Source organism: Lissotriton helveticus, chromosome 7 (genome assembly GCF_964261635.1).
Source record: "Lissotriton helveticus chromosome 7, aLisHel1.1, whole genome shotgun sequence".
In the NCBI taxonomy this organism is placed as follows: domain Eukaryota; kingdom Metazoa; phylum Chordata; class Amphibia; order Caudata; family Salamandridae; genus Lissotriton; species Lissotriton helveticus.
Window position 1 is genome coordinate 280,428,631 of NC_136068.1, and position 18,483 is coordinate 280,447,113.

The 18,483-nt window shown below is 46.7% G+C and overlaps 1 protein-coding gene across 1 annotated transcript in view; it reads right to left on the reverse strand.

The window, feature by feature from the left end:
- Positions 1–18,483, reverse strand: part of LOC144768421 (protein-glutamine gamma-glutamyltransferase E-like) — a 251,930-nt gene that overhangs the window by 186,967 nt on the left and 46,480 nt on the right. Inside the window, exons 4-5 of the mRNA XM_078652064.1 lie at positions 5,257–5,375; positions 4,594–4,722 (exon numbers count right to left, since the gene is read on the reverse strand). Coding sequence (XP_078508190.1) covers positions 4,594–4,722; positions 5,257–5,375 — 248 coding nt within the window. The remainder of the gene's footprint in view (positions 1–4,593; positions 4,723–5,256; positions 5,376–18,483) is intronic.

Here is an 18,483-nt window from a genome sequence, read left to right on the forward strand (position 1 = left end):
GTGAGATCTTGCTTTAAAGGTGGAATGCCCTGAGCAATTGTGGTTCGGGTTAAAAATAATAGAAAGTGCAGTTGATAAATCAAGTTCGCAAGAGTACAAAAAACAACTTCTAAAAACAATTTGCTGTTGCTTACCAGAGTGGTGAAGTAGTGAGCGACATACAGAGAGACAGTGCTTAATTTGAGGTAGTGGTTCGCGGTTTAGAGCACCAGCATGTATTGTTGGAGACTGGTACTTACTTTTCCATAAGATATTTAATACGTGCAAGAGAAGGAAAAACACACTGGAAAGACGGTGGAAGCAAAAGACGGCAAAACCGTCACAAACAGAAAGTAGGAACCTGCAAGAGTGAGAAAAGGGAGCAGAGAGTGTCTGGTAGTGGATTAAAGACTACCAGCCTTGGTAGTCCGCATGCCAACGTTTAATTGCACCTGTTGCTGGCTTTGAAGCAGAGCTTCAGGCAGCGGCACTCTTTCTTTCACAAATGAAGCACGCAGAGAGATGAAAAGTAGAGAGAGTGGATTGAGGTAACAATGGGGCAAAATGAGAAGAGGCCAAGATAGGTCATACAAAGAGAGTAGTGAGGAGAAAGAATAGTAGAGAGTGGAGATTAGTAGAAAGAGATATGAAATGCAGACCCTTACAAGATGAGCAAATGAGACACAGGCGATACAGAGAAAGAGAGGCGCGATTGATAGAGAAGCAGAGAGAGAGGGGATGAGGCAGAGTTATGATCTAGAAAGAGAAGTGGAGACAGAGCGGTGAGAAAGATGTATAAAAAGAGAGAGGTTGGGGAAGTGAGAGAATGGAAGGCAGAAAGGAGATGAAGAGATTGATAAGAGAGAGAGCCAAGAATGACAGAGAAAAGAGGTGCAGGTAGATACTGAGAGGTAGCAAGAATGCAGTAAGTAGTGAGAGAGGAATTAAATGAAGACAGTCCCCTGGTAGCGAGAGGTGATGCAGATAGGTGAGATAAAGAGAGAACTAAGAAGGAGGTAGTGAGAGGTGAGGTATATAGAAATGGGGAGAGACAGAGGTGAGAAGAAAGAAGAGCAGTGAGGTGGGGGGAAATAGCATTTACAATTCTGTCATTGCATCGCACTGTCATTACAATGTGGTCATTACAGCGACGCGTTGTTAGTAGGCGATGCAATTACATCGCAAGTCATTACAACTACTTGCACTAGGGGGCGCTCAGGTTTTGGAAATAAATTCCAACACCTTCCCTACTGTTGCGCAAACTGGAGCAGGAATAGTAATTAATACTATTCCTAAGTTGAGTGCGCCTCCTAGTGGAAGTCCCTGTAATGACTTGGGATGTAAATGCATCGTGTACTAACGTAATAGTACGCGATGTTATAGCATGCCTTGTCACATGCTATATTTTGTCGTGGCAGTGAGGTGAGGTGGAAGAGAGTTAAGATAGAGAGAGAGAGTTAGAGAGAGACACAGAGGTAGGCAAAGAGTGAGCTAGAGAGAGGGGAGTTTGTGGGAGTGGTGGGGAAGAAAGCGGCATATTGTGAAAGATGTGACAGAGTAGAGCTAGAAAAAAAGGGTGTTGTGTACAAAGATGCAGATTATTTAGAAAGAGTAAGAGACGTACAGAGTTTGGGCCTGATTCACAAACATAATCTTACGCTTTTGAGTAAATTAATATTTGTTATGAATTCACAAGCGCCAATTTAATAGTAGGTTTGCGACTGCAGAGACTCCGCAGTCTGGGCAGAGAACTATGTACATAAAAACAGTATTTAATTTGAGCCATTGGTTTCCGGAGCTCGGCACCGGCACTTAATTGGCAGCACCAGCACTTATGACAGTCTGCCACATGGTGGGCTGATTGATTTAGAGGAAGGACAACAACAGTTGTTTACACAGACACATTCAATATATGTTAAAAATGACTAATACCTGTTGCACATGCTAATAGTAATGCTTTACAGGCTTGGAATTGTCTGAATTGTCACACTTGTACAGTGTGATAGTTAGTAGCTGGTTTGGTACTGTCATTTGCAGTGCTATCAGGGGCAATGGGTGGTGTAAGCTGCAGTGGCCTCCTGATGAGGGCCCTGGCACTTAATTTTTTTTACAAATTAAGCACTGCATAAAAAGATACAACATGCCTATCATTTTATGTGCGGAGTTCTCCTCCCCAATTACAAAGCATCCTTACTACTAAATCGTAGCTTGTGAATTCCAAAATAAACGTAAACTTACACAAGTGTAAGATTTCCTTTGTGAATCAGGTCCAGAGTGGTGAAGTACAAGTGATATATGCCCACATGAATCAAGGTAAATTGCATTCGCAAATGGTGCGAATCGCAAAATTCGTCCGTTTGCGAAAGCAATTTCCTTTTTTGGGATGCATCATGTTTTTTTATATTTTCGCAATTTAAGGAATCGCAATTATGTTGCAATTTCCTAAATTGCGATTGCATTTAAGAAATCCCAATTTGCGATTTCTTAAATGCAATGCATCACACTTTAGAAATTCCAAATTCGCAAATAGGGAGAGGTAAATTACCATGAAGTTCACCTTCATGGTAATTTGCGAAAACCTTGAAAAAGTTTACACACACACATGCCCTTGGGGCGTGTGTGTGTGAAAAATGTTCTTAAATTTAAATTTCAGGGGTGCAGGGGGGTCCTTTGGACCACTCCCTGCACCCTTGAAATAGCATTCTCATTTTGCGATTCCTTAATTGCGAATCCCAAAATGAGAATGGCTTCACATTCATTCCTATGGGCCTCTAGGCCCATAGGAATCAATGGGAAGGGATTCCTTAATTGCGATTGGCAAATTGTGAATCGCAATAAAGGAAAATTAAGAAATCGCAAAAAAAATAGCGATTTCTTGATGCATTGCCGTTTGCGATTTCTTAATTGCGATTCCTCAATTTTCGCAATTAAGAAATCGCAAACGGGAACAATGATGCATGTGGCCGTTACTGAAGTAAGGTGAAAGACATGAGAATGGAAAATGTGTGTGTTTTCTTGTTTAATGTAATTGCCACTGACTGCTGAGTGTGCGAAGGTTAGGGTCAGTCAGCCTGGGCAAGCACAGCAAACCCCTGTGAAATCTGCATGTCCAGATGTCAAATTAAAAGATAATACTTTTTATGTACACCGTTAGGGCTTTAGTAAAGTATTGACAAATATTCTGTTTTACTGCGCACTGGTGTTACATTTTTACTGTTGAATTTCTTAGAACCTCCTTGGAAGATGGACCTCTGTGCCATTCACCACTTTTTCCGTGCTTTAAAATGTCTCAGGATGAAGCCTAAGCTCCTCCCTACTGCCTTCTGATTTTTTCTAAGATTACAAGGGTTCTGCCATCTATAGCAAACCCAATGGAGTACTCTATCTGGATAAACAGGAGTACTGTGATGAATCTAGGGTGGTTACCAGTTTAGAGGAGGCAATTGGCACCCATTGGTGGGTGCCACTCAGTGTGATTCTGGTATGTCTTTTTGGAGACAGAAAACAGACCACAGTCAGGATTCATGGTGCCATTGAGGCAGGGGTTGCAAAAATCTCATAACATCAATTGCTGGTACTCATATCTGACCATAACACAAAAAGGACTTCCCAGAAACAAAAGTTCACAGTCAGGAGTTTCTGGGGCATCCAGGAATCCGGAGGCTTTTACTGAAATCTACCAAGAATAAAAGGGAGCTGTTGTGGGGCTAAGATGGCATGAGGATATGTTTGCACAAATTATTCAGGAACTGTTCTTTGTAGGGTAATGGTTTAAATTGTTCAAAAGTAACCACACCCAGATGGTAAACACCCTAGTGTCTTGGCTATAAGGGCAAAACCTCAGTGTACCTCTTGGTCTTGGAAAGGGGAAATACACAAGGTAAATGAACTGAAGGTAGTCACATCTAACCTTTTCAGGGCACACACATGTCGACCACTGTGTCACATTCCTGGGCACAGGTTGCTGTCTTCTAAGGCAGGTATATACGGGTGGACAGGCCAAGGGAAACAATGGATGACAGCAAGCTCATCAGGTTGATACCATATTTCACCGGCCCTTCCCATTGTCTATGGACCTTTGGTTCAGTTGTCTGCTGGACTTCAGATTCTCACAGTCACTGGAACCTTATTTCACATACAAGTCAAAGACAGCTGATGTTCCTCTCTCATGTGTCCAGTATGATAACCTCTGCTGCCCACCACAATTGCACCTTTTATTCTTAAACGTCATGATCTCCCCACAGCATTTGATACTTCTGATCATCCAAGTCTACTACCCTCCCCAGCCAATTTTGTGCTCAGAGACTCTGCTTTCATCTAGTTCCTAGAACATATACTTTATTACTTTATAGATTTTATACTATTTACAATTTGCTTAGGATTGGCAACCACTGTTTTTACCAAACTGAATACGCCTGAAATCCCGCGGCAGAGATAAAGTGCCATCAGAAATCTCAAAATGTTGGCAATGTTATGCTGTAGGTATATTATGCCTCGCTTTTAATACTGATTCTAGGATCTTTTTTTTCCAATGCATTTAGCAAAAAAATATTTTGACTGTATGACCCACGTTTCTTATTGAAATGTTTGTTGCACACTGACATTGTGCCTTACCATAGCCGTGCAGACACGTCCCACATATGCTGGGTCATTCCTGTGAGAGTAGTCTTTTTTACTGTCCTTCTTGTAATTCAGGTTGCGGTCCAGCAGGGCAAGGCAGATCCTCAGAATATTTTCTTCAAACTGTAGAGCAAACAAAAGCATGAAAACTAAGTCTGTTGCAGAGAAAAAGGATCAAGCCTCACATTATGGTGACCTGGTTTGGTGCACCTAAATAAATCCAATCTCAATCCTGAGACAAGCTGTGAGAGACATGTCTTTAGTTGGGCACCCTCAATTTTTGGAATATGCTTGAGTTTGAAAACTGGAATTCTTGAGCATACTCGTTAAATGGCTTGTTGCAATTCATTTGTATTCACCAAGCCTGGATGCTTTTAAAATAGGTATGAGTAAGCTGTACAACTTTGAATTCTTGAATCTTTAGTTAAAACTGAACTGTAAAATGTTTGGACACTCTTGATTTAATTTTTGACATGGATTATTAAAGATAAGGTTTCTGTTTGGGAACATGTGCCTGTCTTTTCTGAGTGTGTGTCTTGAAACTGCATGTTTTGCATTTTCCCAGTGTCTGCTTGGAATACTGGAGGGTCTTTGAATGCAGCTTAGGCTCCTGAGTCAATGGATCCTTTGTATTTACTATGATGTTTGTCTAAATACCTGCCCATAGTCCCATTGGTTGCCGCCAAACTGATCTGCATTTCCAAGGTAAATGATTCCACCATCATTCAATACATACTCTTCTCTCTCTTCATGGTTCCCCAAGAAGACGCTGTCACCTAAAAACCCCAAAGACAAAAGTGGTGTTAAAACTGAGTATATCACTTTGAGGTTCAGTCCATACTTCCTTCTATTAACATGCATTTAGTCCTGAACGTCTCTTGAGCAATGAGAAGTTAAATACCCTTAGCTAGACGGTTGCACTGGTATATATTTAAACCCACTTCTTATTATTTAAAATCCACCTCTCTCTCTGTGCTAGTTCCAAGCCGGTCCTACAAAGCATTAAACAAACTTGTTCCTCTCAAAAAATCCACACAGCCTAAATGGCAACACATCAATGAAGGAATAAAGGTCAAACACAAATTGCTTCCTCCCAATGCATATGGAAGACATCCTGAAGCAAACTCTTCAAAACCAACTTTCAAGACTAAAAGGGGCCTAGAAAGCCTCCATGATAGTTATCTGGAGTGATTTGAACACCGTGAATACATACACATATTTTAGGAGAACAACACAATGCTTTGTATCTGTTATTTGCTGCATGATTTGACCAAATGGCTCAAAGTTGAGTGGTATTGTGTAAAAATGAACCCTTGGAGATAAAAATGCAGAGAAGTGCATGTGTAAGAGGTTTCTCCTCACAAATCGAGTGCCAAGCATAGCCCCTTGTTTTGCATTGAGTTGGGTACCAGACTAAGTAGTGTCGCCCTGAGAATTTTGCGAACTGATTCATCACCTCGTCATGCAATTCCGGTAGCCAAGTTGCTGAGATGGATGTGGTCTATAAGATTAAAACTATTGTCTGTGAATCATTGAACTTGGAATTATGTCTAACAGTGGATGTGACATCAGTACTCTACTCTTGAGCTTTGGCACTCCCAAAAGTCTGTAATGTTCTTGTTACTTATTTGCAATTACCCCTTTTTCTGTTCTTGTCTCATGAACTTGTCATTTTTAACATAAAATGCTGAATGGACTCTTTTATATGATTATTTGTATATGTTTTTAAAAATATTTTAACCCACTGTTTTATATTCTTAAATAGTATTTTATGTAACAATGGTTTTATGACATGAATTGTCGGATAAAGCTTATTTGAAATGAAATGCATTGACCTGTCCGGTTGTACCCATTGTTTCCTGAAGAGCACTTTGTTTTTTTACAAGTTTAACTCCTTGAGGTGGTTGTTTTAATTATAGAGATAAAAGTGAAGCATCCTGGGTGGTGCACCAAAAGGACATGGTTGCATCTGTTGGTTACTAACACCCAATATCACACTGAGTCAAAGGGACTAGCACTTGAACGAAATTTGTCCCCACGAGGGTGGTATTGCAGCACCGGCTGCAATACCATTAGTAAGTACCCATATGTACTTGGACCTGTTAAATGTGTCGGAAAGGAAGACATCACCAGGGATGCCATAAGGCCCTGAAGCCTTGTTCCTGATCACTGAGTGTATACTATGTGATATTCCCTCTAGGGTAAAAAATGTGGGGGTCTGGACTGTAGTTGGTATGGGAGTCAAGCCTTTCGAAAACTAATGTTTCTGTACCAGTGTAACCTGTGGAAAAGTGTTCATGCCAGGTGGAAGCCTCAGTCAATCTATGTCTTCCCTGGTCGCCAAGAACCAAAATGGCTGCAAATCCTTGTTTTGGCAGGCATCCTTGATCTGAAGCCATCCATCCTCTTTCCAGTCCTTTTTGGCTTTGGCCTGATCATTCTTGTAGGATCTCCTCACTACTTTCAGATCTGCAACATTGTTGACTCTAATAGCCTTGGCCAGTTGTAATCTTAATTTTCTACATTCATGGTTAAACCAGGAGAGTGAGGACTGGCATGAACTTGTCATTTTTAACATAAAATGCTGAATGGACTCTTTTATATGATTATTTGTATATGTTTTTAAAAATATTTTAACCCACTGTTTTATATTCTTAAATAGTATTTTATGTAACAATGGTTTTATGACATGAATTGTCGGATAAAGCTTATTTGAAATGAAATGCATTGACCTGTCCGGTTGTACCCATTGTTTCCTGAAGAGCACTTTGTTTTTTTACAAGTTTAACTCCTTGAGGTGGTTGTTTTAATTATAGAGATAAAAGTGAAGCATCCTGGGTGGTGCACCAAAAGGACATGGTTGCATCTGTTGGTTACTAACACCCAATATCACACTGAGTCAAAGGGACTAGCACTTGAACGAAATTTGTCCCCACGAGGGTGGTATTGCAGCACCGGCTGCAATACCATTAGTAAGTACCCATATGTACTTGGACCTGTTAAATGTGTCGGAAAGGAAGACATCACCAGGGATGCCATAAGGCCCTGAAGCCTTGTTCCTGATCACTGAGTGTATACTATGTGATATTCCCTCTAGGGTAAAAAATGTGGGGGTCTGGACTGTAGTTGGTATGGGAGTCAAGCCTTTCGAAAACTAATGTTTCTGTACCAGTGTAACCTGTGGAAAAGTGTTCATGCCAGGTGGAAGCCTCAGTCAATCTATGTCTTCCCTGGTCGCCAAGAACCAAAATGGCTGCAAATCCTTGTTTTGGCAGGCATCCTTGATCTGAAGCCATCCATCCTCTTTCCAGTCCTTTTTGGCTTTGGCCTGATCATTCTTGTAGGATCTCCTCACTACTTTCAGATCTGCAACATTGTTGACTCTAATAGCCTTGGCCAGTTGTAATCTTAATTTTCTACATTTATGGTTAAACCAGGAGAGTGAGGACTGGCAAGTTTCGGTTTGCTCTGTGGTCTGAAAGGGACGTTTTTTACAGCCCTCCTGCATTGACGTTAATTCGGTAGTGCTTAAGGGAGAAGATGCCGGTTTTGGTGGAATGAATTTAGCAGCGTGGATGTGAACTTCAGCTGCACAACCCACTGGGGTAATATTTTGCTTATGGGGACTTGTCACGACAGCTCACTCGAGCAAGAACGGTACCACAAGTACCATCAGGCCACAGGAGTGGCCGCGCCCAACAAGGCGGGACTTCATTGTTTAAAAACAGTACCGAGCAGGTGATTGTGCCTTTTCCTGCTCAGTCAAGTGCCTTTGAGGAAGTGCTATTCGCAGGAAATGCGTCAGGCAAGACTGTATGATGCTGCAAGTTGTTGTTTTCCCCACGCTATGCCCTCCATTAATAAATGTGGCAGAATCTTAATCTTCTGGTGAGGCTTACTTCATTCGACAGGCAACTGTTTGTGGAATTAGTGCAAAATACACAAGATGATGGATGGAATGTTGCACAATGGCAAAACATTCACCCCCAAACCCCAAAACCGGTCCCAGGATGCTTGTTTCCAGTCCAGGGAAGACATGGCTTGGCAGTTCGGGCTGGACTGTTCCCATGAGATACAGGGTCAAACTGATTTGGATATGGCCATGTCTGAACTGGGGTGGCTGAGTGAGCTAAAGAATGGTGATGATTAAACCGAGATCAGTTGTCTGGGGGTGAGTGTTTGATTTGCTCAAACGCTCCGTTCATCATCCCCTTTTGTATCGCTTTGTGGAATTAGTGCGGCATGCCTGAGCCGCAAAGTGAAGCCCCGGGGCTTTTTACAGCCCTCCTGCATTGACGTTAATTCGGCTGTGCTTAAGGGAGAAGATGCCGGCTTTGGAGGAATGAATTTAGCTGCGTGGATGTGAACTTGAGCTGCACAACCCACTGGGGTGATATTTTGCTTATGGGGACTTGTCACGACAGCTCACTCGAGCAAGAACGGTACCCCAAGTACCATCAGGCCACAGGAGTGGCCACGCCCAAAAAGGCGGGACTTCATTGTTTAAAAGCAGTACCGAGCAAGTGATCGTGCCTTTTCCGGCTCAGTCTAGTGCCTTTGAGGACGTGCTATTTGCATGAAACATGTCAGGCAAGACTGTATGATGCTGCAAGTTGTTGTTTTCCCCACGCTGTGTCCTCCATTAATAAATGTGGTAGAATCTTAATCTTCTGGTGAGGCTTACTTCATTCGACAGGCAACTGTTTGTGGATATATATATATATATATATATATATATATATATATATACATATATTCCACAAACGGCCAGATTCCTGGAGTTACTGTCCCGTAGACAGGTGGCGGGTCACACCGGGCGGGTCTCCCGGTAATTAAATGCACACAAAGTCTTCTAGAAGAAGGGCTCACACTTGGAAGTATAAACCAGTGTAGTGTTAATCGTTACGCGTTTCGTCAGCAAAACTGACTTGATCACACAATAATCATATGATACAGGAGAGCATACATAGCAAATGAAACAAAAAACGGACTGTGGTCAAAAGTCAATCGACTTTGGCGGCCGTTACTGAATGTGCAATGTAAGAGTTAAATATACTCCATTCCTGAAATGGCATTAGTAAATGCTCCAAACACTAGTATCTTATATTCTCATTTCCTCAACATGTGTTGTGAGACCATGAATTTCATAGTGAAAAATTCACAAAATTAAAGCAAATCTTCAAATTACAGAGGAGTCAATCGGCCGGCCGCTGATCTGCAGAAGCATCTCTGTGGAAGAGTACAGATCTCGATCTCAGGACCAAGACGGTTTCCACGCGCTGCCATAGGTAGGCATCTCTTTTTCCCATTTGAGGTGCGTGGGGTTTGAGAGGGGAGGGAGCTGTTTGGGAACACACGTGTCCTGTTCCCTTTCACCTCTGCGCTTTAGGAGACACAGCCTTACCGAGCGGCACGCCAACTTCACGAACGAGTACTAATTGGATGAGCATTCCGGAAAACAGATCACAACCGTGTCTACTATTTATTATTTGGCATGCGGATCATCCTATGATAGGAATTATTCTCGTAACGAGAAAGTGGATACTGATGCGTACCTGAGTGTAAGGAAAAACAAGTCCACCGTATCCGAAAATATTAATAAAGCGGCAAAAGGAACCTCTAATTCTTAGAGGGGAGGTTAAACCAGACGACCGCGGAGAGAAAGTGCCTCCCACCAGGTGCAAAACCTATATGCAAACGGGCACCTTGACCCACAATTTTCAGGTATGAATACCGAGGCAGACCGCCATGCAGCGGCAGGGACACTGTTAGCACGGGCACCAGGCATAGGAATTACTATTACTCTGAACCCAACCAAAAAACAGACACATCACTTAATGCTAAATTAAAACGTTTGGAAAAACTGAAAAAATCTGAAATGGCGAAGTGGTGGGAAGCAATATCATTACAGGAATATGGTGATAAAGCAATGGTACCCAGGGGACTCCGTATCTACATTATGCCCTCATAGGAATACCAGAACCCAAGTATGTTACAGGATTGGCAAGAGAACTCAGCCAATAGCTCAAGAAACATACTGAAAATAGTAATCAAATATGCATGGGAAGATTGGAAATCTATCTTGTTGGAAATATAAGCGCTGGAAGACGAATTGTCCAAATGCAGCGAACAAGAAATTGTCAACAAGGATATAACAGACATCGAAATCCAGAGTGCAGTCTCATGAAGGTGATATAAAAAATCGCAAACAACGAAAACTCCACAGAGACTGAGTGGACTATGAGTCTGGTCGCATTCTGACATATAGTCATAAGTATGACTATTTATATGAGGACATACCGAAACAAGGAAACACAAAGGAAACAATTGTGGTTGAAACAGAGAATGCAACCAAAGAGACCAGCGAATCTGACACGGATGTAGCTATCTCTACAACTAGCTCAGTATCTGATAGACAAATGCCCTCTAGAACGGCAACTTTTTTAGACAAGTTCAGAGTCCTACGAAGAGGTTGACAAATACCGAGAACGACACCACAATCACCCCCGAGGCGGGGAGGATCAACCAGAGGCAGAGGCCGTGGAAGAGGAAGAGGGAGAGGAAGAGTAAACAAAGACGGAAAAGAAGAAAACAAAGGGAATAAAAAAACCAGCACAAAAGAGCTCATGGGAAACAAGAAACGTGGCTCCAGAGGCAAAAAATTATGGATCCGGACACGGTAAACAAAACTATTATCAATTTAAGTGAAAGAGAATTAACATTTTATGAAAAATGTACGCTATGTCTTGGTCTTTCCTTTTGTCCGACGGAAATTTTTAAGTATGCAGACACATGTATTGACTTATATCGCTTTGTCAGGAAGTGTAAATTAATAAAATGGCACCTTCTTTACAAACCGGATCATAGTCAATTTAACAACCAATCCTCAGCTGTAAACAATAACATTTCCCCTTTCCACAACTTGAACATAGCTGATGTGGAAATACTCAAAGACATGCATGATCTAGCCAAGAACCATGAACACACAGAGACGACCCAAGAGGATTGGCATCCTGAGATCCATACTGACTCCACGGCTTCCACCAAATTCAAACCCAGATCTATCTTCTACCCAAATCTCCCTCACGACAACATAGACACTTTTCAAGAGGTTGTCACGCAGGCCTTACTGAAATGAAAGCATCAGAACAAAAATATTCAATATAATGTATCTACCACCCAAAGAGAATTTTTGAAGAGCTTAGCTAATGATACAAACATCATCATTTGCCCAGCGGACAAAGGGGGGAAACATTGTCCTGTGGGACAAACAGCTGTATAGAGCGGAAGCCGAAAGACAACTCAGTGACCAAAAATTCGACATGAAAATCAATTTGGACACATATAATAACAGTATTGTTGACACTTGGAACGAACTTAAAGAATGGGAGGAGAAAGGGAATATAACATGTGAAGAATTTCGTTTTCTTAAACGCGATTACCCCAAGTTGTCGATATTGTATTTACTTCCCAAGGTACACAAGAATCCCACTAATCCACCAGGGAGGCCCATTGTCTTGTCTGTAGGAAGTGTCCTAGAGTATGTGTCAAAGTATGTGACCCACTTGTGGGACACCCCCGCGCCGCACGGCCGCCAGCTGCTGCGTGTGCCCCCCTAACTGTTCCTAGCTGCCTCGCTGCCTCGCTGCCGACTGACCCTGCTGCCGTCAGTTTGCCTTCCTTTGCCACGCGCTTGTGCTTGTTTTTATTTTTCAAATCCCTCCCCCGTGTTCAGCCTGTTTTTGTCAATCTCTTGTGCCTGTATTTTTCTCTTAGGCTTTTTCCTCCGTGTTTAGCTATTTTGTCAATCACTTGTGCCTGTACTTTTCTCTTAGGCTTTTTTCTCCGTGTTCAGCTGTTTTGTCCATCACTTGTGCCTGTTTTTAAGCGTTTTTCCCCGTATTAGCCTGTTTGACATTCCTCGCTCGCTTTCCCGCCTCCCTCGCCGCCCCCGCTTCCCGCCACTACCACCGACCCCGCCCCTTTTCCCTTCTGTTCCCTCCCCGCTCCCGCCTCCCAGCTGCTCCGCCCACCCGCGCACTTGGCCTTATATGGCGACCGTGCGACACAGGTGAGTGTGACCCACTTGTGGGACACCCCCGCGCCGCACGGCCGCCAGCTGCTGCGTGTGCCCCCCTAACTGTTCCTAGCTGCCTCGCTGCCTCGCTGCCGACTGACCCTGCTGCCGTCAGTTTGCCTTCCTTTGCCACGCGCTTGTGCTTGTTTTTATTTTTCAAATCCCTCCCCCGTGTTCAGCCTGTTTTTGTCAATCTCTTGTGCCTGTATTTTTCTCTTAGGCTTTTTCCTCCGTGTTTAGCTATTTTGTCAATCACTTGTGCCTGTACTTTTCTCTTAGGCTTTTTTCTCCGTGTTCAGCTGTTTTGTCCATCACTTGTGCCTGTTTTTAAGCGTTTTTCCCCGTATTAGCCTGTTTGACATTCCTCGCTCGCTTTCCCGCCTCCCTCGCCGCCCCCGCTTCCCGCCACTACCACCGACCCCGCCCCTTTTCCCTTCTGTTCCCTCCCCGCTCCCGCCTCCCAGCTGCTCCGCCCACCCGCGCACTTGGCCTTATATGGCGACCGTGCGACACAGGTGAGTGTGACCCACTTGTGGGACACCCCCGCGCCGCACGGCCGCCAGCTGCTGCGTGTGCCCCCCTAACTGTTCCTAGCTGCCTCGCTGCCTCGCTGCCGACTGACCCTGCTGCCGTCAGTTTGCCTTCCTTTGCCACGCGCTTGTGCTTGTTTTTATTTTTCAAATCCCTCCCCCCGTGTTCAGCCTGTTTTTGTCAATCTCTTGTGCCTGTATTTTTCTCTTAGGCTTTTTCCTCCGTGTTTAGCTATTTTGTCAATCACTTGTGCCTGTACTTTTCTCTTAGGCTTTTTTCTCCGTGTTCAGCTGTTTTGTCCATCACTTGTGCCTGTTTTTAAGCGTTTTTCCCCGTATTAGCCTGTTTGACATTCCTCGCTCGCTTTCCCGCCTCCCTCGCCGCCCCCGCTTCCCGCCACTACCACCGACCCCGCCCCTTTTCCCTTCTGTTCCCTCCCCGCTCCCGCCTCCCAGCTGCTCCGCCCACCCGCGCACTTGGCCTTATATGGCGACCGTGCGACACAGGTGAGTGTGACCCACTTGTGGGACACCCCCGCGCCGCACGGCCGCCAGCTGCTGCGTGTGCCCCCCTAACTGTTCCTAGCTGCCTCGCTGCCTCGCTGCCGACTGACCCTGCTGCCGTCAGTTTGCCTTCCTTTGCCACGCGCTTGTGCTTGTTTTTATTTTTCAAATCCCTCCCCCGTGTTCAGCCTGTTTTTGTCAATCTCTTGTGCCTGTATTTTTCTCTTAGGCTTTTTCCTCCGTGTTTAGCTATTTTGTCAATCACTTGTGCCTGTACTTTTCTCTTAGGCTTTTTTCTCCGTGTTCAGCTGTTTTGTCCATCACTTGTGCCTGTTTTTAAGCGTTTTTCCCCGTATTAGCCTGTTTGACATTCCTCGCTCGCTTTCCCGCCTCCCTCGCCGCCCCCGCTTCCCGCCACTACCACCGACCCCGCCCCTTTTCCCTTCTGTTCCCTCCCCGCTCCCGCCTCCCAGCTGCTCCGCCCACCCGCGCACTTCGCCTTATATGGCGACCGTGCGAACGCGCAGCGTTGACGCGCAGCGGGCGCGCCGATTGTGCGCCGAAGGCGCGCCAAAGGTAAGCCCGTCTGCGCCCGTCCGCGACCGGACCGCGACCAGCGCCAGGACCCCTGGCCCCCACCGACGGAAGCCGACCCGACGAACCTACAGCGCCGCCGACCTCATCGCACTCAACACCGGCCACATCCCAGGATGTCACCGAGCCGCCCCGAAGCACACCCACGGACCCTTCAGCTGCCTCGCCTGCAAGTTCACCTGCATCCGGACCTTCCCTGCACCCGCCAAGCCGAACTCCAGCAGCACCCACCTCAAGTGTATCCTGCTCAACACCCGCTCCGTCCACAGACACGCCGTAGAACTCTGGAACCTGCTCGACACCACCGCCCCCGACGTTGCCTTCATCACCGAGACCTGGATGAACGCCTCCTCAGCCCCGGACATCGCCATCGCCATCCCAGAGGGCTACAAGATCACCCGGAGAGACCGCGACAACCAGACCGGAGGAGGCATCGCCATCATCCACAGAGACACCATCCGCATCAGTACCAACACCGATGACACCCTCACCACCGCTGAACACCTGCACTTCCAGATCCACACCGACCCGAAGACCACCCTCAGAGGCACCCTGATCTACCGACCCCCGGGACCGCGCACACGATTCAGCGAGGACATCGCCGACTTCGTCAGCCCGCACGCTCTCCCCTCCGCCGACTACATCCTCCTGGGGGACCTCAACTTCCACCTGGAGAACAACAACGACCGCAACACCATCACCCTGCTCGACAACCTCGACAACCTCGGACTCAAGCAACTGGTGACCACCCCCACCCACCTCGCCGGACACACACTCGACGCCGTCTTCTCATCCAGCAAAGACGTCACCTTCAGCCACGCAACAGGACTCCACTGGACGGACCACAGCTGCGTCCACTTCACCTTCAGAAGAACGACGATCCACCACCTCCAGCAACAGGTTGCTCGCAGAAGCTGGAACAAGATCACAGCCGACCAGCTCACCGCCTCCCTGAGCCAGCACCCTCCCGCCAACTCAGCGAACCCCAGCCAGGCCGCCGACAACTTCACGAAGTGGATCAGCAACTGCGCGGACGAACTCGCCCCTCTGAGGACCCCGCCCAGCAGATCCTGCAGCAGAAAAACACCATGGTTCACCGACGAACTCAAGTGCTCCAAGAAGAACTGTCGAGCCCTCGAGAAAGCCTGGAGAAGGGAACCAACGACGGACAACATGACCACCCTCAAGCTCGCCACCCGGAAACACCACCAACTGATCCGCGCCACCAAGAAAAATGAATACAAGGACCGGCTGGACAACAACGCACACAACTGCAAGGAACTCTTCAACATCGTGAAAGAGCTCTCCAACCCCAGCGCCGGAAACAACGACATCACCCCGTCGCAAGACCTCTGCAACTCCCTCGCGTCCTACTTCCACAACAAGATCACGGACATACACAACAGCTTCAGCAACCAACCAACGCAAGCCACAACCGCAACGACGCCACCCACCACCACCCTCCGCACCTGGACCCCGATCAGCACCGAAGACACCATCCGCACCATGAACTCCATCCATTCCGGATCTCCGACTGACCCCTGCCCTCACCACGTCTTCAGCAAAGCCGACGCTGTCCTCGCACCCCACCTGCGGGACATCATCAACACCTCCTTCGACTCCGCCACCTTCCCTGAGAGCTGGAAGCACGCCGAACTCAGCGCTCTCCTCAAGAAACCCACAGCAGACCCCACCGACCTCAAGAACTACCGTCCCATCTCGCTCCTCCCGTTCCCGGCCAAAGTCATCGAGAAGACCGTCAACAAACAGCTAGCCGCCTTCCTCGAGACGAATGGATCCCTCGACCCATCACAGTCCGGCTTCCGGGCGAACCACAGCACCGAGACCGCCCTCATCGCCGCCACCGACGACCTTCGAACTCTGATGGACAACGGAGAAACAGCGGCCCTCATCCTCCTGGACCTCTCCGCGGCTTTCGACACTGTCTGCCACCGCACCCTAGTACAGCGCCTCAGCAACATCGGAATCCAGGAGAAGGCACTGGACTGGATCACCTCCTTCCTCGACGGAAGAACACAAAGAGTCCGCCTACCACCGTACAAGTCAGAGGCCACCAAAGTCATCTGCGGCGTACCCCAAGGATCCTCGCTGAGCCCAACCCTCTTCAACATCTACATGAGCCCCCTCGCGGCCATCGCACGCCAACACAACCTGAACATCATCTCCTACGCCGACGACACCCAGCTGATCCTCTCCCTGACCAACGACCCCGCCACCGCCAGAGCCAACCTGCACGAAGGGATGAGAGACGTAGCCGAATGGATGACGACCAGCCGCCTGAAACTAAACTCAGACAAGACGGAGGTCCTCATCCTGGGCTCCACGCCCTCCGCCTGGGACGACTCCTGGTGGCCCCCCGCCCTGGGCACCGCACCCAAACCGACAGACCACGCACGCAACCTGGGCTTCATCCTGGACTCCTCCCTCTCCATGACCAGACAAGTCAACGCCGTCTCCTCGTCATGCTTCAACATCCTGCGCATGCTACGTAAGATCTTCCGGTGGATCCCCACCGAGACGAGGAAGACGGTCACCCAAGCCCTCGTCACCAGCCGACTGGACTACGGCAACGCCCTCTACGCCGGAACCACTGCCAAACTCCAGAAGAGACTCCAGCGGATCCAGAACGCCTCGGCGAGACTCATCCTCGACATCCCCCGACGCAGCCACATCTCCGGACACCTGAGAGACCTGCACTGGCTCCCGGTCAACAAGAGAATCACCTTCCGGCTCCTCACCCACGCGCACAAAGCCCTACACGACCAAGGCCCGAGCTACCTCAACAACCGGATCAACTTCTACACTCCCAAGCGCCTCCTCAGATCAACCAACCACGCCCTCGCCGCCGTCCCCCGCATCCGAAGAGCGACAACAGGAGGAAGATCCTTCTCCTACCTGGCCGCCAAGACCTGGAACTCACTTCCGACCAATCTGCGCCTGACCCAAGACCACCTCTCCTTCAGGAAGAAGCTCAAGACCTGGCTGTTCGAGCAGTAGCAGCACCCCCCCCCCCTCCTCCCAGCGCCTTGAGACCCTACGGGTGAGTAGTGCGCTCTACAAATGACCTGATTGATTGATTGAGTATGTTGATCACTTTCTCCTAGATTATGTCGTAGAGTTACATTCACATGTAGAGGACAGTAAAGACTTCCTGTCCAAACTCAAACAGATTAAATAGGAAACCAATGATCTCATGATAACACTGGATGTAAATTCCCTGTATATGATTATCGATCATGTATAGGGAATAGAAGCATGCCATCACTATCTTAAGAACAGACCCATTGAGTATTTAGAACATACGAAAATGCTTTTGGAAATGATGCACTTGTGCCTGACCAACAACATTTTCATGTTTGATGGCACCAATTATAAGCAGACCCTTGGCACAGATATGGGCACATGCTTTGCCCAAAGTTTTGCCAATCTTTTTCTGGGTAAATGGGAAGAAGACATACGTGCTGATACCAATCTGACTTAATCTTTTGGCAAAGTCAAAATTTGGCTTAGCTATATAGATTATCTTTTTAAAATTTGGACTGATACTGAAGATAAGGCTACTGAATTCATACAGGAGCTGAATAACAACAAATGTAACATTACTTTGACTAACAACATGAGTAGAGCTTCCATAGAGTTCCCTGATGTACTAATTAAACCTCAAGGAGCTACCATTGAAACTAGTCTCTTTCGCAAAACCACAGCAGGGAATACGTTGCTTCATGCTCTCAGCAGCCTCTCTGATACTCTCAAGTGGAGTATCCCTTACGGGGAGCTGCTGAGAGCACGAGGGAATTGTAGTACCGACGCCGCCTTTGAATCTGAAAAGGATACTATGATTCAAAGGTTCTTTGACAGAGGTTGTCCGAACTGGGTACTCCGTAAAGCCATTGACTGAGTCAAACAAATGGACCATGTTCAAACATTGACCACTGCACCAGACAGTAGCACTGTTAACTCCACTACTGAAGAATCCAACAGAGTCATTCTCACCTACAATGGGAACTCAGGACAAATACAAAAAATACTGGCCAGTAAATGGGATATACTTACCAGTGATCCCATTATTGGTCATACTTTCCGACACAGACCACTCATAACATACAGGAAGGGACACAACTTTAAAGATATTCTGGTACGCAATGACATAACATCGAA